At 41.6% G+C, this 26973-nt stretch overlaps 1 protein-coding gene across 1 annotated transcript in view; it reads right to left on the bottom strand.

Annotated features, from left to right (window-relative positions):
* The window catches only part of LOC128657376 (zinc finger protein 547-like), a 243522-nt gene that overhangs the window by 29323 nt on the left and 187226 nt on the right, over positions 1 to 26973 (bottom strand). The window contains exon 10 of the mRNA XM_053711704.1: positions 3078 to 3182. Coding sequence (XP_053567679.1) covers positions 3078 to 3182 — 105 coding nt within the window. The remainder of the gene's footprint in view (positions 1 to 3077; positions 3183 to 26973) is intronic.

The raw sequence follows: 26973 nt of genomic DNA, 5'->3' as shown, positions 1-26973 counted from the left end.
CCCAGACCCTGTTCCAGATATGGAACTGGCACAATTACTCCAGATGACTCCAGGTCTGAAACACATTTCAGAAAAGCCTGAGCCTTTACTGGGTTTATTGAAATGCGTGAGAGAAAGAACCTTCTCACAGGCGGTCTTACCTTGAAACCTATTCTGTACCCTTGAGAAACAATGTTCTGAATCCAATGATTTTGAATTGAACTGATCCAAACATCTTTGAAAAATCGTAATCTGCCCCCTAACAGCTGTGCTGGAATGAGGGCCGCACCTTCATGCAGACTTTGGGGCTGGTTTGATTTTCTAAAAGGCTTGGATTTATGCCAGACTGGAAAAGGCTTCCAATTGGAAACCGTTCCTTTAGGGGAAGGGTCAGGCTTCTGTTCCTTATTCTGACGAAAGGAACGAAAACGGTTAGCAGCCCTAAATTTACCCTTAGATTTTTTTATCCTGAGGCAAAAAAGCTCCCTTCCGCCCAGTGACAGTTGAAATAATAGAATCCAACGGAGAGCCAAATAATTTATTACATTGGAAAGAAAGAGATAGCAATGTTGACTTAGAAGTCATATCAGCATTCCAAGATTTAAGCCATAAAGCTCTTCTAGCTAAAATAGCTAAAGACATATACCTGACATCAATTTTAAGGACATCAAAAATGGCATCACAAATGAAATTATTAGCATGTTATACACATTATGATCTGGTACTTGTTGCGCTAAAGCCTCCAACCAAAAAGTTGAAGCTGCAGCAACATCAGCCAAAGAAATAGCAGGCCTAAGAAGATTACCTGAACATAAATAAGCCTTCCTTAGAAAAGATTCAAGCTTCCTATCTAAAGGATCTTTAAAAGAAGTACTATCTGCCATAGGAATAGTAGTACGCTTAGCAAGAGTAGAGATAGCCCCATCAACTTTGGGGATTTTTCCCCAAAACTCCAATCTATCAGCCGGCAAAGGGTACAGTCTCTTAAACCTTAAAGAAGGAGTAAATGAAGTACCCAAACTATTCCATTGCCTAGAAATTAGATCTGAAATAGCATCAGGAACTGGAAAAACCTCTGGAATAACTACATGAGGTTTAAAAACCGAATTTAAACGTTTACTGGTTTTAATATCAAGAGGACTAGACTCCTCCATATCTAATGCAATCAACACCTCTTTTAGTAAAGAACGAATAAACTCCATCTTAAATAAATATGAAGATTTGTCAGTGTCAATATCTGAGGCAGAATCTTCTGAACCAGATAGATCCTCATCAGAGATAGATAAATCAGAATGTTAGCAGTCATTTAAAAATTCATCTGATTTATGAGAAGTTTTAAAAGACCTTTTACGTTTATTAGAAGGTGGTATAACAGACAGAGCCTTCTGAATAGAATTAGAAACAAATTCTCTTACATTAACAGGAATATCTTGAACATTAGATGTTGAAGGAACAACAACAGGTAATGGACTACTACTAATGGAAATATTATCAGCTTTTGAAAGTTTATCATGACAACTAACACAAACTACAGCCGGAGGAACAGTTACCACAAGTTTACAACAAATGCACTTAGCTTTGGTAGAACCGACATCAGGCAGCAGCTTTCCAGAAGTAGATTCTGATACAGGGTCAGATTGCGACATCTTGCAATATGTAATAGAAAAAAAAACATATAAAGCAAAATTATCAAATTCCTTAAATTACAGTTTCAGGAATGGGAAAAAATGCCAACAGAACAAGCCTCTAGGAACCAGAAGCAAAAAGAAACTGAGACTTAAATAATGTAAAAAAAAGTCTGCAACAAACATGAGCGTCATAGATGACGCAACTACGTGAAAACTCTCTGCGTCAACTACGACGCCGGAAATGACGTCATGAACGTCAACAAAGGTAATTTTCGCGCCAAAAAAGTCTCGCACCAAAAATGACGCAATAAATTCTAGCATTTTTTGCACCCGCGAGCCTAACAGCCCGCAATTTAGAAAGAAAAGTCAATTTGAAAAATTTTCATGTAAGAAAAAAATTTATTCACATGCATTTCCCAAAAAAATGAAACTGACAGTCTGAATGAAGGAAATATACTGATTAACCTGAATCATGGCAAATATAAGTATAAAACATATATTTAGAACTTTACATATAAAGTGCCAAACCATAGCTGAGAGTGTCATAAATAAAATAAAACATACTTACCAAAAGACACTCATCTACATATAGTAGATAGCCAAACCAGTACTGAAACGAGAATCAGTAGAGGTAATGGTATATAAGAGTATATCGTCGATCTGAAAAGGGAGGTAGGAGAAGAGATCTCTACGACTGATAACAGAGAACCTATGAAATAGATCCCCGATAGGATGACCATAGCATTCAATAGGCAATACTCCCTTCACATCCCTCTGTCATTCACTGCACTCTGAGAGGAAAACCGGGCTTCAGCATGCTGCGAAGCGCATATCAACGTAGAAATCTAGCACAAACTTACTTCACCACCTCCATAGGAGGCAAAGTTTGTAAAACTGAATTGTGGGTGTGGTGGGGGGTGTATTTATAGGCATTTTGAGGTTTGGGAAACTTTGCCCCTCCTGGTAGGAATGTATATCCCATACGTCACTAGCTCATGGACTCTTGCCAATTACATGAAAGAAAGAACAGTTAGCTCAAGAGAATAATCAATTAGCAAAGAAAAATGCACAGCTCATACTGGAGAGAGAACAGATAGCCCTCCGCTTTGTACACAGGTATGTTGCAGAGAAATGACTAATTTCTAATGTATACATAAAAAATGACCTTAATATCCCTTTAAGAGCTGCATTGATGCACAGTGTATAACAGCAGTGAGTGGGTGACGATTAGAACAAAAACATAAATACACAGCTACCTTATAAACTGAACATAACTACTGAACTTGTCTCTACATAATCACTTTATACTATCTGTGTGTTTATATAATTAATAGACAAAATGATAAAAACCTGAGCTGCACAAAAACCTCTGTCTGCTGTGTAACCATCTGAGCAAATATAACTGTTATTTACATGAGACAAAATGTCACCATCACAGAATCTTCCCTTTACTTAATAAGCGCTAATCACCTGTAGCTGTGTTTATAGGAACTTCATCCTCCTCAGTCTTCACCTGATCACGCGCATACAGATCTTCTGTTATCTCAACTTTCACTATATCAGCATTATCTGCGTCTGTACAAATAAAGCAGATTCACTTCTTATATCACATGATCTAATTTTTATAACTTTACCATAGAACAATTTGTCTACTTTCTAGACAGACACTACACCAAATACACACACTGTGGTGTTTTCCCTGTTACAAAACATATGTGCACACTTGTAACCTGCTTGTCTCAAATATAACATGCACAAACACTCACCTGTAACCAGTTTGCCTCAGACACAATATATCAATACAATATATGTGCACACTAACCTGAAACTCGTATCCCTCAAATACAACACATGTGCACACTCACCTGTAACCTGCATGCCTCAGACAACACACGTGCACACTCACCAGCCTTTGAGGACAAGTATATTTGGGATAACAACCCATTTAGTGAAAATATTATTATTTATAGGCGCTATATAGATGACATTATTTTAATTTGGAAAGGAGATATGTCCGTAGCTAACTAATTTTTTAGTTACATTAATAATAATAATTTTAAGACTATCCTTCACACATAACATAAAATGAGGACCATATAGATTTTTTAGATCTTACCCTATACCATAACACCAACACAGATAGAGTTTCAGTAAGGAATTTTAGGAAATCAACAGATAGCAATGGCTTTTCTCAACGCCACTAGTGGCCACCTCCCTAGCTGGAAGTCCAATATACCATATGGACAGTTCCAACGCATTCACAGGAATTGTACCACAGAGGAGGATTTTAACAAAGAGGCCGATATTTTGGAAAAAAAGTTTTTAATAAAAGGCTTCGATTTAGAGATAGTCAAATCGGCTAGAGAAAAAACCTTTAACTTATCTAGGGAGACTTTGCTTCAGACACGCACCAAATCCCAGAAACAAGATGATGCAAAATTCATTACTACGTATAGTGTAGGAGCACGTAAAATCAGGTCAGCTCTACACAAACATTGGGACATTTTAAAATTAGATCCCATTTTAGGTAAGAATATTCCTGACAAGCCCAATGTAGTTTTTAAACGCAACCAAAATCTGAAAAACCTTCTTGCTCCATCCAAACTAAAACATTTGGATACATCCAATAACAAAGGAACTAACATAAGCAATTCATTATCAGGATGGTTGAGTTTAAGTAATGGTCTATTTAAATGCAAGAGACACAATTGTTGTTTATGCCCACTTATAAAACCAGGGACAATTTTTTTTAATTGGGATAAAATCACATACGGCTAGATTACGAGTTTACAGGGGTGCGGTGCTAACGAGCAGTTTATGCTCACCGCTCACTTACAGACAGCGCTGGTATTACGGGTTTTTACAAACCTGGCGTTAACCGCAAAAAAGTGACCGTAGAGCAAAATTTTGCTCCACATCTCACCTCAATACCAGCGCTGCTTACGTTAGCGGTGAGCTGGCTGAACGTGCTTGTGCACGATTTCCCCATAGGAATCAATGGGGGAGAGCAAAAAAGCAGCGTAAAGCTCCTAACGCAGCCCCATTGATTCCTATAGCGAAAATACATTTATGTCTACACCTAACACCCTAACATATACCCCGAGTCTAAACACCCCTAATCTTACACTTATTAACCCCTAATCTGCCGCCCGACATTGCCGATACCTACATTATATTGAATAACCCCTAATCTGCCGCTCCGGACACCGCCTCCACCTAAATTATACTTATTAACCCCTAATCTGCTACCCCCAACATCTACATTATATTTATTAACCCCTAATCTGCCGTCCCTAACATCGTCGACACCTACCTACATTTATTAACCCCAAATCTGCCGCCCCCAACGTCGCTGCGACTATATTAAAGTTATTAACCCCTAAATCAAAGTCTAGCCCTAACCCCCCCTAACTTAAATACAATTTAAATAAATCTAAATAAAATAACTATCATTAACTAAATTATTCCTATTTAAAACTAAATACTTACCTGTAAAATAAACCCTAAGATAGCTACAATATAACTAATAGTTAGTATCTATCTTATGTTTTATTTTTATTTTACAGGCAAGTTTGTATTTATTTTAACTAGGTAGAATAGTTATTAAATAGTTATTAACTATTTAATAACTACCTAGCTAAAATAAAGACAAAAGTACCTGTAAAATAAAACCTAACCTAAATTACAATTACACCTAACACTACACTATAATTAAATTAATTCCCTAAATTAAATAAAATTATCTAAAGTACAAACCCCCCCCACTAAATTACAGAAAATAATTAACAAATACAAGATTTGTAAACTAATTACACCTAATCTAATCCCCCTAACAAAATAAAAAAGCCCCCCAAAATTAAAAAAAACCCGTCTGGGCTTCCGCTCCACTCTCTTCTCCATTACAAATGGCACCAGACAGGGGTGTCCCCTCTCGCCGCTTCTATCCACCCTCTCGATCGAACCCCTCGCAGAGCAGATAAGATCTGATCCCCAAATTAAGGGTGTCACCCTGTCGGGTACCTCGCATAAGATTGCACTATTTGCAGACGACGTCACCCTTTTCTCGTCGCATCCTGAGCATAGTATCCCCAGACTCCTAGATATACTCACCACTTTCGGCGCCCACTCTTACTACAAACTGAACTTATCAAAAACTCAAGTGTATACACAAGGGTTTACAAGTGCGCAATTAGCTCCCCTCACTAAGAGCTATAATTTTTCCTGGACAGAACAATCCGTTCTGCACTTGGGTGTCCGGATCTCTAGCAGCCTCCCTCAAATAATTAAAGATAACTATCTCCCTCTCTTAACCTCACTTCGCTCCTTACGTAAAGACTGGAATCTCCAGCATGTATCCTGGCTGGGCAGGATCACGGCGCTGAAAATGTCGTTCCTCCCCAGGCTGACGTACTTATTCCGCTGCCTACCCATTAAAATACCGAGACATTAACTTCTCCAATTCCAGAGCGGGTTTACCAAAATTATCTGGATGGGTAAACCACCTAGAGTCGCACATAGAGTGCTTCAACTCCCTAAATCCTCGGGTGGCATAGCTTCCCCGTCGGTGATCCGGTACTATGAAGGTGCAATGCTCACCCATGTTTCCCAATGAGTAAAGACTTCGGATGCTAAATGGAAAACCATTGAACAGGCCTCGCTACCCTTTCAAGTTACCTTACGCGACCTAATCTGGACCCCGCCGCATTGCCGAAGAGAATTGGCTTTGGTCAATCCTGTTGTATGTGACTGTCTTGACTTCTGGGATAGAATCCGGCACCATCCGCATATAGCCCCTCATCCTTCCCCAGTTGCCTCCATAGCAGGCCTACTCTCGGGCCTACAAGACTCCCAATCCCAATAAGTGGGCCCAACTAGGAATTAATATGATTTCGGACCTTTGGTCCTCGTCTCCCCGGGACTCCTTCAAACAGCTATCCCAAATTAGCGGAGATGTCCAGATCCCTTCATACTTATCCTTTGAATATCACAGGATTAAGAGTTTCCTAAGTAGTTGGGGTTTTAAACCCGACTTAGCTAGGCCATTAACCCTATGGGAGTCCATCTGGGCTAGGGGATATAGGCTGTGTAGGCCCCTCTCTACTCATTACGTGCTTTTAGGTGGCTCACAATGCCCGGAAACTCCTGCCCATCTGTCCCGCTGGGAAACACTGATAGGGAGGCACACTACCCCTGAGGAGTGGGAGCGAGCCTTCTTTCTGACCCAGAAAGCTATTCATTGCACATCGTTGTACGAGACTTACTTTAAACTTATCTCTCACTGGTACTATGTACCCACTAGGTTAGCGAAAATCTTCCCTAGAGTGTCCCCTAACTGCTGGCGAAACTGTGGCCACAGGGGCAATGCTCACCATATATGGTGGGAGTGTCCTGTGATTCAACCTTTATGGCAAAAATGCTTTTCGGTCCTACAGAGTATCGGCATTAAGCTCCCCAGGCTGTTTACTTCAGTTCTTCTCCACCTAAACCTACATCCCCTACCTAAGCACCAAGCATATATCTGTATCTACCTGTTTATGACTATCAAATACTCTATAGCATGCTCTTGGAAAAAGGAACTTCCTCCCAGCTGGTCTGTAGTTTATAATAATATGGCTTATATATATACCATGGAAAAGGATATCTTCTATAAATTGAATAAATCTGATCTGTTTGAGTTGGTATGGGCAGACTGGAAAGAGATTCACAACACAGACTGGAAACCCAACGCAGCCACCCAGGACGCTTAGCTTTTTGACTGTACCCCCCCCTCGTCTATTTTCCATTTAACATGACTGCAACCATGCTTCGACTACCTCCTCCTTTTTCTTCCCTCAGACTCCCCCTTCCTCAATCCCCCCCCTCTTATTACCCCTCTTCTACATAAGGTTCCTTGACACTTAGTAGTTATGATACCCTCTCCTTACTTTCAAGCTTATCATCCATGTTTAAAGGTTTGATAAGACAAGTTCAAACTCAGCACTTTTCCTTAAGTTAAACTGTTTCTATAATTTTGACGCAATTGATTGTCTGTTGTATTTCTAAGCATTGTTTTGACGAATTGGAGTTGTGTCTCCTTAAGATATGTATACTTATTTCGATGTTTCTTAATAAAAATATTTAAATCTTAAAAAAAAATAAAAAAAAAATATATAAATTGTTTTGCAGTCCAGGGGTATCCCCATTTAAAAGCCGCTTATATACCATTTTGCTTCTATTATCTCATTTGCTTTGTACTCTTTGGTGTCCTTTGTTAAAAGTATACATAGGTAGGTTCAAAAGCAGCAATATATATGGCTGCACAAATATGTCTTTTTTCATTGGCTCACTCAATGTGTTCAGCTAGCTCCCAGTAGTGCATTGCTATTCTTTCAACAATAGATACCAGGAGAATGAAGGACATGTTCTACTAGATGTAAAATGGAAAGCTGTGTAAACTTGTATGCTGAAACTGAATCATAAAATTACATTATTTTGTTTCATGCCCACTTAAAATAAGCAATCACTGTGTATAATGTTCTATAGTTTGGTACCTAACTTTTGCATCTCTGGGGAGGAGGAAAATACAATTTCCAATAATAGGACATGGGGTAAAATAAATATTGAAAGAAAAAAAAAAAAAAAAAACCCTAACCTAAATATAGCCTACAAATAGCCTTTAAAAGGGCCTTTTGTGGGGCATTGCCCCAAAGTAATCAGCTCTTTTACCTTTAAAAAAAATGATAAATCCCCCCCTCAACATTAAAACCCACCACCCACACAACCAACCCTACTCTAAAACCCACCCAATCCCCCCTAAAAAAAAACCCTAAACACTAACCCCTTGAAGATAACCTTACCGGGAGACATCTTCATCCAAGCCAGGCAGAAGTGGTCCTCCAGACGGGCAGAAGTCTTCATCCAGACGGCATCTTCGATCTTCATCCATCCGGCGCGGAGTGGGTCCATCTTCAAGACATCCAACGCGGAGCATCCTCTTCATCCGATGGCTCTTCTGGAATGAAGGTTCCTTTAAATGACGTCATCCAAGATGGTGTCCCTTCAATTACGATTGGCTGATAGAATTCTATCAGCCAATCGGAATTAAGGTAGAAAAAATCCTATTGGCTGATGCAATCAGCCAATAGGATTGAGCTCGCATTCTATTGGCTGATTGGAACAGCCAATAGAATGCCAGCTCAATCCTATTGGCTGATTGGATAAGACAATAGGATTGAACTTCAATCCTATTGGCCGATTCAATCAGCCAATAGGATTTTTTCTACCTTAATTCCGATTGGCCAGAATTCCCACCCTTCACTGCAAATCCTGGCATCAATATGGATGTTGCAGGATTTAGCCCCCAACAGTTTATGAATGTGTTTCTGGGCGATGATGTATTGGGGAACATTGTTGCCCAAACTAATCTATATGCCCATCAGTTCCGTGCTGCAAAGCCTGGCTCATATTTGGCAAAGCAGCAATGGGCCCCCATTGATGTGCTAGAATTTTAAAAATTCTGGGCATTGACTATGCTGATGGGCATCATAAAGAAACTCTCCATTTGCTCCTACTGGAGCAGTAGCCCCATCTGCTCTATCCCCATTTTCTCCCAGAGTATGTCGAGGAAGAGGTATGAAATGATTCTACATTTCATGCACTTCAGCGACAACTTCCTGTACCCCCCTAGAGAGCATCCCCAATTTGACAGGCTGTATAAAATCCCCCCCCCCCTGATTACCCACTTTGCTGCCAGATTTGCAGAGGCTTATACACCTGAAAGGAATATATGCATGGATGAATCCCTGATGAAGTATAAGGGAAGGCTGGGATTCAAAGCAGTATATTCCTTCTAAGCGCTCCAGGTATGGGTAAAAGGTTTATAAGCTCTGAGAGAGCGAGACTTGGTATACTCAGGCCTTCCGGGTGTACGAGGGAAAGAATATCCACCTTGACCCTCCAGATTGCCCAGAACATATGGGAACCAGTGGCAGGATTGTCTGGGACCTGATATTACCCCTGATGAACAAAGGGTACCACTTTTATTTAGATAATTTCTATACAAGTGTCATTTTGTTCAAACTACTGTATTGCTTTGATACAGTAGCTTGCGGTACAATTGGAAAGAACCGAGCAGGTTTCCCAGCACAACTTGCACGCACCCGGCTACAAAGGGGGGAGACCATAGCTCTGCGCCAAGAGGAGCTAGTGGCAGTTAAGTACAGAGACAAGAAGGATGTATACCTTCTTACCACCATCCACACAGATAGGACTGTGAAGGTCTCTGTAAGTGGCCAGTGTGCATCAAGGCTTATAACCGGCATATGAGTGGGGTTGATTTGGCAGATCAGCTGCTGCAGCCCTACCTAATTATGTGGAAGACAAGGGCCTGGTACAAAAAGGTTGCAATTTAATTAATGCAGATTGCAACCACCACCGATTTTTTGTTGTTCAATAAAGCAAACTCCAGAATGAAACTGACTTTTTTTTTTTACAGTTTCAGCTCCAAATCATTTTGGGGATTTTGTACCAAGATGCATCTGCTCCCCGGGCGGTGATGGGAGAGAGCAGAGTTGGGGCTACCCATTTTATTTTTAAAATCCCCCCTACTGCGGCAAAGCAGAAACCTAAAAAAAAATGCAGAGTCTGTACCAAGAGGGGGCAGAGAAAGGACACCATATATTACTGTCCTGATTGCCCTGGACTCTGCATTGGGGACTGCTTCAAGCGGTATCAGTCCATTTAAACAAAAAAAAATTGACGTTCAGCTTTTTTTTTGGTTATGTTCACTGTTAGGAGTTTTTTTTTATTCATTTTTTTTACTTTTACTGTGCCAGATTTTTATATTTAACTACTAAAATTGGTGCTGTATTTTACCAAAACCCCTGTCAAACCTATGCATGGGGGACATGGGTGTACTCAGGGAGCCTTGCAGAAAACAACCTGGAGTGGGTTTTTTTTTTGCAATAACTTACAACAGGCTCTCCTAAATCATAATCGAAAAGCAATGTGTGTGTAAAAATGAAAATTGAAAAATGACCACCATACACTTTCTCAAATTTTTTGTGGCTAAAACGGTTGCATCAAAGCACACCATATACAATACCTTGGGGTGTCAACATTTTAAATACCGTATTGTCCCAAGTATAGGCCGCACATTTTTCCCCTAATATAAGTCTTTAAACTAGGGGTGCGGCCTACAATCGGGCTTTTGCACAAAACACCATAAAAATACTGGTATATGGTAAGTACCTTGAATAATCCGTGTTGGGGTTGGGCGGAAGTGCTGTTTTGTTTCAGGGAGGAGTTAGGGCACACACTGGGCTTCCTGGAGACTCTTATGGCCGCCGCCGACCCCACACTCAAAGCTGCACTCAGGAGCAGCAATTTAACCAGATCTGGGACACAGCCCGACACCAGCACAATGCTTGGGAGTTAAATCCCCTGATTGCCGAGCAGAGAGTTAGTGATGTCACGCAGATCTGACAGCTTGGAGTCGTCAACCTAAGAGGTCCCAAGAGAAGCCGATGCTGGTGAGAGCCTGTCAGAGGGACAGCTATCAGCTAGAGGGACAACTGTCACCAATCCTGTACTGTGGGAGAGGTTGCCGACCGGAGAGTCAGTGATGTCACGGTGGGTCCGACAGCTCTGAGCTGTTAACCGCGGGGTTACCTAGAGAAGCTGATGCTGGTGAGAGCCTGTCAGAGGGACAACGGTCACTTATCCTGTTTCCCATAATCGTTGTGTGTGATGAACCATTAAGGGGGAAGGTAAGTTACACAGTTGTTACCTTGAAAAAGCTGGGCTGTCTGGGCTGTAGACTCACTAAAGAGAATATCACCATATACAAGATATTGAAGATACATTTGTCAGAAATCAGCTATGGACCTGTAACCTTTGAGCCCTTACAGGAAAGCAGAAAAGAGGGTTAGAGGGGCTAAGAGGGTGAGGAGGACTGAGGGGAGGCTTGTGTAAGGTAGGTAGGTAGTTAATTGGGTGAGTAGTGGGCACTGTGTGAGGAAAGGAGACTGAGTGGGTTAAGAGGAGGCAGTAATGTGTATATTTAAGTTAAAAATGTAATTTCTTTTAAATGGCACCAAACTTTAAGGGTGCGGCTTATAATCAGCAGCGGCCTATACTCGGAACAATACGGTATATACACTTTCATAGCAATAAATAAAACTGGGGTATGCGATAAGCCTATCAGAAGAAATACTCTCACTTTTAACTAAAATTACAAATCATAAAATTGGAACAGAACCTCCCCAGAATCCTGGCAAACCTATGCATGGGGGGCATAGGTGTACTCAGGAGGTCTTACAGAAAACAACCTGGAGTGTTTTTTTGCAATAACTTACAACAAGCTCTCCTAAATCATAGTCAAAAAGCAATGTGTGTGTAAAAATAAAAAAATAACATCACACACTTTCTTCAATTTTTTTTTTGGCTAAAACAGTTGCATCAAAGGCATCAAAACACCCCATATAAAATACCTTGGGGTGTCAACTTCTGAAATATATGCACGTTCATGGCGATCAAATAAATTGGGGTATGTAAAAAGGCCCCCCAAAAGAAGATAGGCAAAGAAGATATGTTAAATTTGAAAAAAATCAAACACATGTCAGAAGTTTGGCATTGCAAACCCCAAACAACCCAATCACTGTACTCAGGATCTTGCTGAACAAATATCGGGGTGTTCTTTGGCAGTAACACATAACAGGAACTGAGAATCCATGCCTAAAGTACGTGTGTGTGAAAAATACAACAAATGACTACCCAAAAATTTGACAAAGACTGGTGGTTGAATTAGTGCATGGAAAGTGTTAAAATACCAGAATTTCAAATACCTTAAGGTGTCTACTTTTCAAAAATATATGATTTGTTTGGGGTAAATTACATTGGCCGGCTTCAAAAATGTCTCAAATAGAACATGGGTGCATGATGACAGATGTGACAATTCCAAGTTGGAAAACTGGAATGTGCCCCCTAAAAAACAGAATTTATGCTTACCTGATAAATTACTTTCTCCAACGGTGTGTCCGGTCCACGGCGTCATCCTTACTTGTGGGATATTCTCTTCCCCAACAGGAAATGGCAAAGAGCCCAGCAAAGCTGGTCACATGATCCCTCCTAGGCTCCGCCTTCCCCAGTCATTCGACCGACGTAAAGGAGGAATATGCATAGGAGAAATCATATGATACCGTGGTGACTGTAGTTAGAGAAAATAATTCATCAGACCTGATTAAAAAACCAGGGCGGGCCGTGGACCGGACACACCGTTGGAGAAAGTAATTTATCAGGTAAGCATAAATTCTGTTTTCTCCAACATAGGTGTGTCCGGTCCACGGCGTCATCCTTACTTGTGGGAACCAATACCAAAGCTTTAGGACACGGATGATGGGAGGGAGCAAATCAGGTCACCTAGATGGAAGGCACCACGGCTTGCAAAACCTTTCTCCCAAAAATAGCCTCCGAAGAAGCAAAAGTATCAAATTTGTAAAATTTGGTAAAAGTGTGCAGTGAAGACCAAGTTGCTGCCTTACATATCTGATCAACAGAAGCCTCGTTCTTGAAGGCCCATGTGGAAGCCACAGCCCTAGTGGAGTGAGCTGTGATTCTTTCAGGAGGCTGCCGTCCGGCAGTCTCATAAGCCAATCGGATGATGCTTTTAAGCCAAAAAGAGAGAGAGGTAGCAGTTGCTTTTTGACCTCTCCTTTTACCAGAATAAACAACAAACAAAGAAGATGTTTGTCTGAAATCCTTTGTAGCCTCTAAATAGAATTTTAGAGCATGAACTACATCCAAATTGTGCAACAAACGTTCCTTCTTTGAAACTGGATTCGGACACAAAGAAGGCACAACTATCTCCTGGTTAATATTTTTGTTAGAAACAACTTTCGGAAGAAAACCAGGTTTAGTACGCAAAACCACCTTATCTGCATGGAACACCAGATAAGGAGGAGAACACTGCAGAGCAGATAACTCTGAAACTCTTCTTGCAGAAGAAATTGCAACCAAAAACAAAACTTTCCAAGATAATAACTTGATATCTACGGAATGTAAGGGTTCAAACGGAACCCCCTGAAGAACTGAAAGAACTAAATTGAGACTCCAAGGAGGAGTCAAAGGTTTGTAAACAGGCTTGATTCTAACCAGAGCCTGAACAAAAGCTTGAACATCTGGCACAGCCGCCAGCTTTTTGTGAAGTAAAACAGATAAAGCAGAAATCTGTCCCTTCAAAGAACTTGCAGATAATCCTTTCTCCAAACCCTCTTGTAGAAAGGATAGAATCTTAGGAATTTTGATCTTGTTCCATGGGAATCCTTTAGATTCGCACCAACAGATATATTTTTTCCATATCTTATGGTAGATTTTTCTAGTTACAGGCTTTCTAGCCTGAATAAGAGTATCAATGACACAATCTGAGAACCCACGCTTTGATAAAATCAAGCGTTCAATCTCCAAGCAGTCAGTTGGAGTGAGGCCAGATTCGGATGTTCGAACGGACCTTGAACAAGAAGGTCCTGTCTCAAAGGTAGCCTCCATGGTGGAGCCGATGACATATTCACCAGGTCTGCATACCAAGTCCTGCGTGGCCACGCAGGAGCTATCAAGATCACCGATACCCTCTCCTGTTTGATCCTGGCTACTAGCCTGGGAATGAGAGGAAACGGTGGGAACGCATAAGCTAGGTTGAAGGTCCAAGGCGCTACTAGTGCATCCACTAGAGTCGCCTTGGGATCCCTGGATCTGGACCCGTAGCAAGGAACCTTGAAGTTCTGACGAGACGCCATCAGATCCATGTCTGGAATGCCCCATAATTGAGTTATATGGGCAAAGATTTCCGGATGGAGTTCCCACTCCCCCGGATGAAAAGTCTGACGACTCAGAAAATCCGCTTCCCAATTTTCCACTCCTGGGATGTGGATTGCAGACAAGTGGCAGGAGTGATTCTCCGCCCATTGAATTATTTTGGTCACTTCTTCCATCGCAAGGGAACTCCTTGTTCCCCCCTGATGGTTGATATATGCAACAGTCGTCATGTTGTCTGATTGAAACCTTATGAATTTGGCCTTTGCTAGCTGAGGCCAAGCCTTGAGAGCATTGAATATCGCTCTCAGTTCCAGAATGTTTATCGAGAGAAGAGATTCTTCCCGAGACCAAAGACCCTGAGCTTTCAGGGGTTCCCAGACCGCGCCCCAGCCCACCAGACTGGCGTCGGTCGTGACAATGACCCACTCTGGTCTGCGGAAGCTCATCCCTTGTGACAGGTTGTCCAGGGTCAGCCACCAACGGAGTGAATCTCTGGTCCTCTGATCTACTTGTATCGTCGGAGACAAGACTGTATAATCCCCATTCCACTGACTGAGCATGCACAGTTGTAATGGTCTTAGATGAATTCGTGCAAAAGGAACTATGTCCATTGCCGCAACCATCAAACCTATTACTTCCATGCACTGCGCTATGGAAGGAAGAAGAACAGAATGAAGTACTTGACACGAGCTTAGAAGTTTTGATTTTCTGGCTTCTGTCAGAAAAATCTTCATTTCTAAGGAGTCTATTATTGTTCCCAAGAAGGGAACTCTTGTTGACGGGGATAGAGAACTTTTTTCTACGTTCACTTTCCACCCGTGAGATCTGAGAAAGGCTAGGACAATGTCCGTATGAGCCTTTGCTTGTAGCAGAGACGACGCTTGAATCAGTATGTCGTCCAAGTAAGGTACTACTGCAATGCCCCTTGGTCTTAGCACCGCTAGAAGGGACCCTAGTACCTTTGTGAAAATTCTTGGAGCAGTGGCTAATCCGAATGGAAGTGCCACGAACTGGTAATGTTTGTCCAGAAAGGCGAACCTTAGGAACCGATGATGTTCCTTGTGGATAGGAATATGTAGATACGCATCCTTTAAATCCACCGTGGTCATGAATTGACCTTCCTGGATGGTAGGAAGAATTGTTCGAATGGTTTCCATTTTGAACGATGGAACCCTGAGAAATTTGTTTAGGATCTTGAGATCTAAGATTGGTCTGAATGTTCCCTCTTTTTTGGGAACTATGAACAGATTGGAGTAGAATCCCATCCCTTGTTCTCCTAGTGGAACAGGATGAATCACTCCCATTTTTAACAGGTCTTCTACACAATGTAAGAATGCCTGTCTTTTTATGTGGTCTGAAGACAATTGAGACCTGTGGAACCTTCCCCTTGGGGGTAGCTCCTTGAATTCCAGAAGATAACCTTGGGAGACTATTTCTAGCGCCCAAGGATCCAGAACATCTCTTGCCCAAGCCTGAGCGAAGAGAGAAAGTCTGCCCCCCACCAGATCCGGTCCCGGATCGGGGGCCAACATCTGATGCTGTCTTGGTAGCAGTGGCAGGTTTCTTGGCCTGCTTACCTTTGTTCCAGCCTTGCATTGGCCTCCAGGCTGGCTTGGTTTGAGAAGTATTACCCTCTTGCTTAGAGGATGTAGAATTTGAGGCTGGTCCGTTTCTGCGAAAGGGACGAAAATTTGGTTTATTTTTAGCCTTAAAAGACCTATCCTGAGGAAGGGCGTGGCCCTTTCCCCCAGTGATATCTGAAATAATCTCTTTCAAGTCAGGGCCAAAGAGCGTTTTCCCCTTGAAAGGTATGTTAAGCAATTTGTTCTTGGAGGACGCATCCGCTGACCAAGACTTTAGCCAAAGCGCTCTGTGCGCCACAATAGCAAAACCTGAATTTTTCGCCGCCAATCTAGCTAATTGCAAAGTGGCGTCTAAAGTAAAAGAGTTAGCCAATTTAAGAGCTTGAACTCTGTCCATAACCTCCTCATAAGAAGAGTCTTTATTGAGCGACTTTTCTAGTTCCTCGAACCAGAAACACGCTGCTGTAGTGACAGGAACAATGCATGAAATTGGTTGTAGAAGGTAACCTTGCTGAACAAACATCTTTTTAAGCAAACCCTCTAATTTTTTATCCATAGGATCTTTAAAAGCACAACTATCTTCTATAGGGATAGTAGTGCGTTTGTTTAGAGTAGAAACCGCCCCCTCGACCTTGGGGACTGTCTGCCATAAGTCCTTTCTGGGGTCGACCATAGGAAATAATTTCTTAAATATAGGGGGAGGGACAAAAGGTATGCCGGGCCTTTCCCATTCTTTATTTACAATGTCCGCCACCCGCTTGGGTATAGGAAAAGCTTCGGGGGGCACCGGGACCTCTAGGAACTTGTCCATCTTACATAATTTCTCTGGAATGACCAAATTGTCACAATCATCCAGAGTAGATAACACCTCCTTAAGCAGAGCGCGGAGATGTTCCAATTTAAATTTGAATGTAATAACATCAGGTTCAGCTTGTTGAGAAATTTTTCCTGAATCTGAAATTTCTCCCTCAGACAAAACCTCCCTGGCCCCTTCAGACTGGTGTAAGGGCATGTCAGAACCATTATCATCAGCGTCCTCATGCTCTTCAGTATCTAAAACAGAGCAGTCACGCTTTCGCTGATAAGTGGGCATTTTGGCTAAAATGTTTTTAATAGAATTATCCATTACAGCCGTTAATTGTTGCATAGTAAGAAGTATAGGCGCACTAGATGTACTAGGGGCCTCTTGTGTGGGCAAGACTGGCGTAGACACAGGAGGGGATGATGCAGTACCATGCTTACTCCCCTCACTTGAGGAATCATCTTGGGCAACATCATTATCAGTGGCATCATTTTCTCTAAATTGTTTGTCACATACATCACATCTATTTAAATGAGAAGGAACCTTGGCTTCCTCACATACAGAACATAGTCTATCTGATAGTTCAGACATGTTAAACAGGCATAAACTTGATAACAAAGCACAAAAAACGTTTTAAAATAAAACCGTTACTGTCACTTTAAATTTTAAACTGAGCACACTTTATTACTGAATATGCGAAAAAGTATGAAGGAATTGTTCAAAATTCACCAAAATTTCACCACAGTGTCTTACAGCCTTAAAAGTATTGCACACCAAATTTGAAAGCTTTAACTCTTAAAATAACGGAACCGGAGCCGTTTTTACATTTAACCCCTATACAGTCCCTGGTATCTGCTTTGCTGAGACCCAACCAAGCCCAGAGGGGAATACGATACCAAATGACGCCTTCAGTAAGCTTTTTCTGTGTATCTGAGCTCCTCACACATGCATCTGCATGCCTTGCTTCCCAAAAACAACTGCGCATTAGTGGCGCGAAAATGAGGCTCTGCCTATGATTGGAAAAGGCCCCCAGTGAAAAAGGTGTCCAATACAGTGCCTTCCGTTTTTTTAACATAATTCCCAAGATTAAAATAACTCCTCAAAGCTATAATCTATTAAAAATGCTTATAAAGTAATCGTTTTAGCCCAGAAAAATGTCTACCAGTCTTTAAAGCCCTTGTGAAGCCCTTTATTCTTATTAAGAAAATGGCTTACCGGATCCCATAGGGAAAATGACAGCTTCCAGCATTACCAAGTCTTGTTAGAAATGTGTCATACTTCAAGCAGCAAAGTCTGCACACTGTTTCCCCCAACTGAAGTTACTTCATCTCAACAGTCCTGTGTGGAAACAGCCATCGATTTTAGTAACGGTTGCTAAAATCATCTTCCTCTTACAAACAGAAATCTTCATCTATTTTCTGTTTCAGAGTAAATAGTACATACCAGCACTATTTTAAAATAACAAACTCTTGATTGAAGAATAAAACTACATATAAACACCAAAAAACTCTTAACCATCTCCGTGGAGATGTTGCCTGTGCAACGGCAAAGAGAATGACTGGGGAAGGCGGAGCCTAGGAGGGATCATGTGACCAGCTTTGCTGGGCTCTTTGCCATTTCCTGTTGGGGAAGAGAATATCCCACAAGTAAGGATGACGCCGTGGACCGGACACACCTATGTTGGAGAAATAATTCCTTTTAGCCCCCTGAAAACCCAACAAACCTATTCATGGGTGGTATCACTGTACTCAGGAGATGTTGCTGAACATATATTTGGTTGTTCTTTGGCAGTAAAACATAACAGAAACTGAGAATCCATGCCTAAAATACAATGTGTGTGAAAAATAACACAAAAAAGTAAATTTATACTTACCTGACAAATTAATTTCTTCTATGGTACGACGAGTCCACGGATTCATCCTTTCCTTTTGGGATATTATCCTCCTGCTAACAGGAAGTGGCAAAGAGCACCACAGCAGAGCTGTCTATATAGCTCCTCCCTTAGCTGAGCTGTCTATATAGCTCCTCCCTTAGCTCCACCCCCCAGTCATTCGACCGCAGGTACAGGAAGAAAAAGGAGAAACTACAAGGTGCAGAGGTGACTGAAGTTTAAAATAAAAAAATATAATCTGTCTTAAAATGACAGGGCGGGCCGTGGACTCGTCGTACCATAGAAGAAATTAATTTATCAGGTAAGCATAAATTTACTTTTCTTCTACAAGGTACGACGACTTCACGGATTCATCCTTTACTTGTGGGATACAATACCAAAGCTACAGGACACGGATGAATGGGAGGGACAAGACAGATGGCTAAACAGAAGGCACCACTGCTTGAATAACTTTTCTCCCAAAAATAGCCTCCGAAGAAGCAAAAGTATCAAATTTGTAAAATTTGTAAAAGGTATGAAGCGAAGAACAAGTCGCAGCCTTACAAATCTGTTTAACAGAAGCATCATTTTTAAAAGCCCATGTGGAAGCCACCGCTCTAGTAGAGTGAGCTGTAATTCTTTCAGGAGGCTGCTGTCCAGCAGTCTCGTATGCCAAACGGATGATGCTTTTCAGCCAAAAAGAAAGCGAGGTAGCCGCAGCTTTTTGACCTCTACGTTTTCCAGAATAGACAACAAACAAAGAAGATGTTTGACGGAAATCTTTGTTCGCTTGCAAGTAAAACTTCAAAGCACGAACCACGTCCAAGTTGTGCAACAGACGCTCCTTCTTAGAGGAAGGTTTAGGACACAGAGAAGGAACAATTATTTCCTGATTAATATTCCTATTAGTAACCACTTTAGGAAGGAATCCAGGTTTGGTACGCAAAACCACCTTATCAGCATGGAAAACAAGATAAGGCGAGTCGCATTGCAATGCAGATAGTTCAGAAACTCTTAGAGCCGAAGAGATAGCAACTAAAAACAGAACTTTCCAAGATAGAAGCTTAATATCTATGGAATGGATAGGTTCAAACGGAACCCCTTGAAGAACTTTAAGAACTAAATTCAAACTCCATGGCGGAGCAACAGGTTTAAACACAGGCTTGATTCTAACTAAAGCCTGACAGAACGACTGAACGTCTGGAACATCTGCCAGACACTTGTGCAATAAAATTGATAAAGCCGATATCTGTCCCTTTAAGGAACTAGCTGATAGCCCCTTCTCCAATCCTTCTTGGAGAAAGGACAAAATCCTAGGAATCCTGATCTTACTCCATGAGTAGCCTTTGGATTCGCACCAATAAAGATATTTACGCCATATCTTATGATAAATTTTCCTAGTGACAGGCTTTCGAGCCTGAATCAAGGTATCTATGACCGACTCAGAGAATACCTGCTTGGATAAAATCAAGCATTCAATCTCCAGGCAGTCAGCCGCAGAGAAACTAGATTTGGATGCTGGAACGGACCTTGAATCAGAAGGTCCTGTCTCAGTGGCAGAGTCCATGGTGGAAGAGATGACATGTCCACCAGGTCTGCATACAAAGTCCTGCATGGCCACGCAGGTGCTATCAAAATCACTGAAGCTATCTCCTGTTTGATTCTGGCAATCAAACGAGGAAGGAGAGGAAATGGTGGAAACACATAAGCCAGGTTGAATGACCAGGGTACTGCTAGAGCATCTATCAGTACTGCCTGAGGATCCCTTGACCTGGATCTGTAACAAGGAAGTTTGGCGTTCTGATGAGACGCCATCAGATCCAATTCTGGTGTGCCCCATTGCTGAATCAATTGTGCAAACACCTCCGGATGGAGTTCCCACTCCCCCGGATGAAAAGTCTGACGAATTAGAAAATCCGCTTCCCAGTTCTCCACTCCTGGGATATATATTGCTGATCGATGGCAAGAGTGAGTCTCTGCCCATCAAATTATTTTGGTAACCTCTATCATCGCTAGAGAACTCCTTGTTCCCCCCTGTTGATTGATATATGCTACAGTCGTGATATTGTCCGAATGGAATCTTATGAATCTGGCCGAAGCCAGCTGAGGCCACGCCTGAAGTGCGTTGAATATCGCTCTCAGTTCTAGAATATTTATGGGGAGGAGAGCCTCCTCCTGAGTCCACAAACTCTGTGCTTTCAGGGAATTCCAGACAGCACCCCAGCCCAAAAGGCTGGCGTCCGTCGTCACTATGACCCACACTGGCCTGCGGAAACACATTCCCTGGGACAGATGATCCTGTGACAACCACCAAAGAAGAGAGTCTCTGGTCTCTTTGTCCAGATTTATCTGAGGAGCTAAATCTGCATAATCCCCATTCCACTGTTTGAGCATGCAAAGTTGCAGTGGTCTGAGATGCAAGCGAGCAAATGGAACTATGTCCATTGCCGCTACCATTAGTCCGATTACCTCCATACACTGAGCCACTGACGGCCGAGGAATGGAATGAAGTGCTCGGCAGGTGGTTAAAATCTTTGATTTCCTGACCTCCGTCAGAAAAATTTTCATGTCCACCGAATCTATCAGAGTTCCCAGGAATGGAACTCTTGTGAGAGGGATAAGTGAACTCTTTTTACATTCACCTTCCACCTGTGAGATCTTAAAAAAGCCAACACGATGTCCGTGTGAGACTTGGCTAGTTGGTAAGTTGACTCCTGAATTAAGATATTGTCCAGATAAGGCGCCACTGCTATGCCCCACGACCTTAGAACCGCCAGAAGGGACCCTAGCACTTTTGTGAAAATTCTGGGAGCTGTGGCCAACCCGAAGGGAAGAGCCACAAACTGGTAATGCTTGTCCAGAAAGGCAAACCTGAGGAACTGGTGATGATCTTTGTGGATAGGGATGCGTAGATACGCATCCTTTAAGTCCACGGTGGTCATATATTGACCCTCCTGGATTATTGGTAAAATAGTCAGAATGGTCTCCATCTTGAAGGATGGGACTCTGAGGAATTTGTTTAGGATCTTGAGATCTAAAATTGGTCTGAAGGTTCCTCCTTTTTGGGAACCACAAACAGATTGGAGTAAAACCCCTGCCCCTGTTCTGTTTTCAGAACTGGGTGGATCACTCCCATGTGGTATACACATACAAAACGTCCCCCTTTGCAGCTCCAGGCTGTGGCGATAAGTTACGTTAAATTGATAGGAAAGAGGAAAGATGAACTCACCCGGCAGTCTTCAGGTTATAATGTGAATGCGGCCCCACTATGCGGTTGCGGAGTTACCATCTGGTTGTCTCAGAAGCGCTCTAGCAGTATCCAGGGTTTCGTCTCCGCCGGCCTCCTGATACACTAACCTCTAACAACGATATGCCGGGTGAGCGTAAGCGTGTTCCCAGCTGCCGATTGCAACACATGCTGCTGTCACAGTAAGCTCCTCCTCACTCAGCGTCAAGCCGTAATGTACGCCAATCCAACTGCGGCTGTTCCGTGTGCACGCCAAGGCTCAGCTGGAGAATAGTAAGTTAGCAGACTTGAAAGGAACCAGCGAGGCATCAAGGCGTTTGCATGGGATCACTCCCATGGTATATAAGTCTTCTACACAGCGTAAGAATGCCTCTCCTTTTGTCTGGTTTATAGACAATTGAGAAAGATGGAATCTCCCCTTGGAGGAGAATCTTTGAAATCTAGAAGATACCCCTGGGTTACGATTTCTAAAGCCCATGAGTCCTGAACGTCTCTTGCCCAAGCCTGAGCAAAGAGAGAAAGTCTACCCCCTACTAGATCCAGTCACGGATCGGGGGCTACCCCTTCATTCTATCTTGGTGGCAGCAGCGGGCTTCTTGGCCTGTTTACCTTTGTTTCTAGTCTGGTTAGGACTCCAGACTGACTTGGATTGAGCAAAATTCCCCTCTTGTTTTGCAGCAGGGGAAGAGGTAGAGGAACCACCTTTGAATTTTCGAAAGGAACGAAAATTATTTTGTTTGGTTCTCATCTTATTTGTCTTATCCTGAGGAAGGGCATGGCCTTTTCCTCCAGTGATGTCTGAAATGATCTCTTTCAGTTCGGGGCCGAATAGGGTCTTACCTTTGAAAGGGATGGCTAAAAGCTTAGATTTTTATGACACATCAGCAGACCAGGACTTAAGCCATAACGCTCTACGCGCTAAAATGGCAAAACCTGAATTCTTTGCCGCTAATTTAGCCAGTTGAAAAGCGGCATCTGTAATGAAAGAATTAGCTAGCTTGAGAGCCCTAATTCTATCCAGAATATCATCTAATGGGGTCTCAACCTGAAGAGCCTCCTCCAGAGCCTCGAACCAAAAAGCAGCTGTAGGTTGCAGAAGAAAACCCTGATGAACGAATATTTTCTTTAGGAGACCCTCTAATTTTTTATCCATAGGATCTTTGGAGGTGTTCTAGTTTAAATTTAAAAGCCGTCATATCCGAGTCTGTCTGAGGGAACATCCATCTTTCCTGAATCAGAAATCTCTCCCTCAGACAGCAAATCCCTCACCCCCAACTCAGAACATTGTGAGGGTACATCGGATATGGCTAATAAAGCGTCAGAGGGCTCAGCATTTGTTCTCACACCAGACCTACTGCGCTTCCCCTGCAACCCAGGCAGCTTAGATAAAACCTCTGTGAGGGTAGTATTCATAACTGCGGCCATATCTTGCAGGGTGAAAGAATTAGACGCACTAGAAGTACTTGGCGTCGCTTGTGCGGGCGTTAATGTTTGTGACACTTGGGGAGAATTAGATGGCATAACCTGATTCCCTTCTGACTGAGAATCATCCTGCAACATTCTTTTATTAGCTAAAATATGTCCTTTGCAATGTATTGACCTTTCAGTGCATGAGGGACACATTCTAAGTGGGGGTTCCACAATGGCTTCTAAACACATTGAACATTGACTTTCCTCAATGTCAGAAATGTTGAACAGGCTAGTAATGACCACAAACAAGCTTGAAAACACTTTATTTAGTGAAAAAATAACAATCTTAAAAAACGGTACTGCGCCTTTAAGAGAAAAAAAGCATACACGTTCTGCAAAACTGCTTTAAAATACACCAATCTTTTCAATTTTTTTAATATAAGACTCAATTTGTGTAGTTAAGTTTGCCCCACAAGAAAAATAAACATTTAACCCTTTATTGTGAAAACAGGATCGATAATAAGGCCTAAATCCGGAAAAAACACCCCCAGTACCTCGCCACAGCCCTGCTGTGGTGCCTACCTGCCCTCAGGGATTGGAAACATGGGGTTAAAGCTTTGATTTGGCCCAATACTTCCACAAGGGCCCTCCGGAGTTGGAGCTTGCTGCTTGCTTAGTAAATACAACGGCGCATCTGAGGCCTGAAAATAGGCCCCGCCCATCTCACGCAATGTTTTGTCAGCCTAAATGAACCGCACCAGAGCAGTTCCAAACTAGCCATGTGAGTTCTGAGACCCAAAAAATAAGCCAAGTGTACCCTCAATAAAGTTGCCAAAAAACGTTATTGCCCAAAAAACGTTAACAGCACTCCCAGTTCAAAAAACGTTTGCCCACAAACATTCAAAACTCAGTGTCAACCATTTTTTAATTAGCCCCTTATGCAAGCTTTGTAATACACTTCTATAACTCTTAGGATTACTGCTTACCCTTACCCTCATGGGGATACTGTCAGCCTTTCTGAAATACCACAGTCTCTCCAGAAAAAATGACTGAACATACCTCACTGCTATATAGCATGAAAACTTTCCTCACACTGATGTTTCTTGTACCCCTCAGCCTCTGTGGGAACTGCTCCAGATCTTAGTGACAAATGCTAAAATCATCAGCCTCCAGGCAGAAGTCTTCATCCATCTGCTGCCTGAGAGTAAATAGTACACACGGTACCATTTAAAATAAAAAACTCTTGCTTGAAGAAAATAAAAAACGAACATTTTATCACCTCTTTCACTTTACCCTTCCTAGTACTTAGAGTAGGCAAAGAGAATGACTGGGGGGTGGAGCTAAGGGAGGAGCTATATAGACAGCTCTGCTGTTGTGCTCTTTGCCACTTTCTGTTAGATAATATCCCACAAGTAAAGGATGAATCCGTGGACTCGTCGTATCTTATAAAAGAAAAATGACTACCCAAATACCCTAGGGCAGAGCTTTTCAAACTTTTTATGTTGGCGACACACTTTTTAGACCTACATAATTTCGCGACACAGTAATTCAGTTGTACTATCAAACAGGAGGTTAAACTAACTTGTTTTAAGAGATACAGACACATACAGAAATGATATAATAATGAAATGTATTTACAAGTAACAGTATGTATGTGTAAGAATTTATAACACCAATAGCTACTTACTATTTTAATGGACTGTATGAGGCTGATGGGATGAACACAGTTTCTGAATATTTAGTGGATTATTAGGTAAAGACACTCACATTTCATCATCAAGCATTTTAAGCTTCCACTTCCTATCCATATATCAAGAGCAGGAGCAGCAATGCACTACTGGGAGCTAGCTGCAACAACAAAAAACACTGACTTCTGACTTCAGTTCATCGTTTAAGCTGACGCCCTCAGAACTCTGCGAGCCGGACTGACTACTGCCTGCACTGCAAACACACTGCTATCCCACTCACTGACTACACATGCAGTCACGAGCCAATGTGCCGCCAAAGGGAATAGTTTCAGTTCCCACTGAGCTGCACCAATAGTTTAAGATGATCTGTGACCCACTAGGTATCAATCATGAGTCAACCATGCGATATGCCTAGCAGGCAGGCGGAAAGTCGGAAACCAAAAAAAATTTTTAAAAAGAATTTTAAATGAAAAAAAAATTTGTGCTGAAGCAGGAACACATCTACACACTGCCACTGACACACTAATGTGTCACGACACACAGTTTGGAAAGTACTGCCCTAGGGTGTCTACTTTTCAAAAATATATGGTTTGATGGTGGTAAATTACATTGGCCGGCTTCAAAAATATCCCAAATAGGACATCGGTGCATGATGACCTGATGTGAAAATTCCAAGTTGGAAAACTGGAATGCACCCCCTAAAAATCAGGCTGTTTAGCCCCCAGAGAACCTGAAACACCTATACATGGGTGGTATCACTGTACTCAGGAGATGTTGTTGAACACATATTGGGGTGTTCGTTGGCAGAAACCCTTAAAGTTCTCAGTACATGTATTCCTAAATTGCTATTTGTGTCTTGTGTGTTTTTTCCCCCTCAAACTTTGGCATATACTGGTGGTAAAATGTCTTCTAGGTTGTCTTCTTTTAAAAAATATATACATGTGAAGAGTTATTCAGGCATTCCTGACAGATATTAGTGGTGCAATGTAACTATCACTAATTTTGAAAAAAAAAATGGTTAGGAAATAGCAAAGTGCTACTTGTACTTATTGCCCTATAACTTGCAAAAAAAGCAAAGAACATGTAAACATTGGGTATTTCTAAACTCAGGACAAAATGTAGAAAACTATTTAGCATGGGTATTTTTTGGTGGTTGTATAAGTGTAGATTTTGGCGGTCAAAGTTAGAAAAAAAAAAGTGTGTTTTTTCAATTTTTTCATCATATTTTATAACTTTTTCATAGTAAATTATAAAATATGAGGAAAATAATGGTATCTTTAGAAAGTCCATTTAATTGCGAGAGAAACGGTATATAAATGTGTGGGTACAGTAAATGAGTAAGAGGAAAATTACAGCTAAACACAAACACAGCAGAAATGTAAAAACAACCCTGGTCCCTAACGGTAAGAACATTGAAAAATGGTCTGGTCACTAAGGGGTTAATGCCCATACAAATGCCCCTATAGGGGCAATGGGTAGCTTAGTTTTTTTTTTATTTTGGGGGGTTGGTTGGGAGAGGGGGGTTTATTGTTGGGGGGACTTTGTAATTTTTTGTATGTAAAAGAGCTGTTTAACTTCATTTTTAACTTTAAACTACAAAAGGCCCTTTTAAGGGCTATTGGTAGCTTATTGTAGGTTAGCGGGTATTTTTATTTTGGGGGGGCTTTTTTATTTTTATAGGGCTATTAGATTAGGTGTAAGTGTTTTTATTTTTGATCATTTCTTTTATTATTTTTTGTAATCTTAAGAGTTTTTTATTTTTCATATTTTTAGTGTCTATTATTTTTTGTAATGCTAGATTTTTAAAAAACATTTGTAGTTTTAGGTTTTTTAAATTTGTAATTTAGGTTTTTTTAATCATATAATTTAGGTTTTTTAATTGGTAGTTTTTGTAAAATGTTATCAGAATAGCTATGTTTTTATGTCGTTTTTTTTTAATTTCACAGGTAAGTTTTTATTTATTTAAAGATAGTTATA

This window comes from Bombina bombina, chromosome 4, assembly GCF_027579735.1.
Source record: "Bombina bombina isolate aBomBom1 chromosome 4, aBomBom1.pri, whole genome shotgun sequence".
Lineage (NCBI taxonomy): Eukaryota > Metazoa > Chordata > Amphibia > Anura > Bombinatoridae > Bombina > Bombina bombina.
Note: the sequence above shows the minus strand (reverse complement) of the source record. Positions and strands in the feature narration are given on the sequence as shown.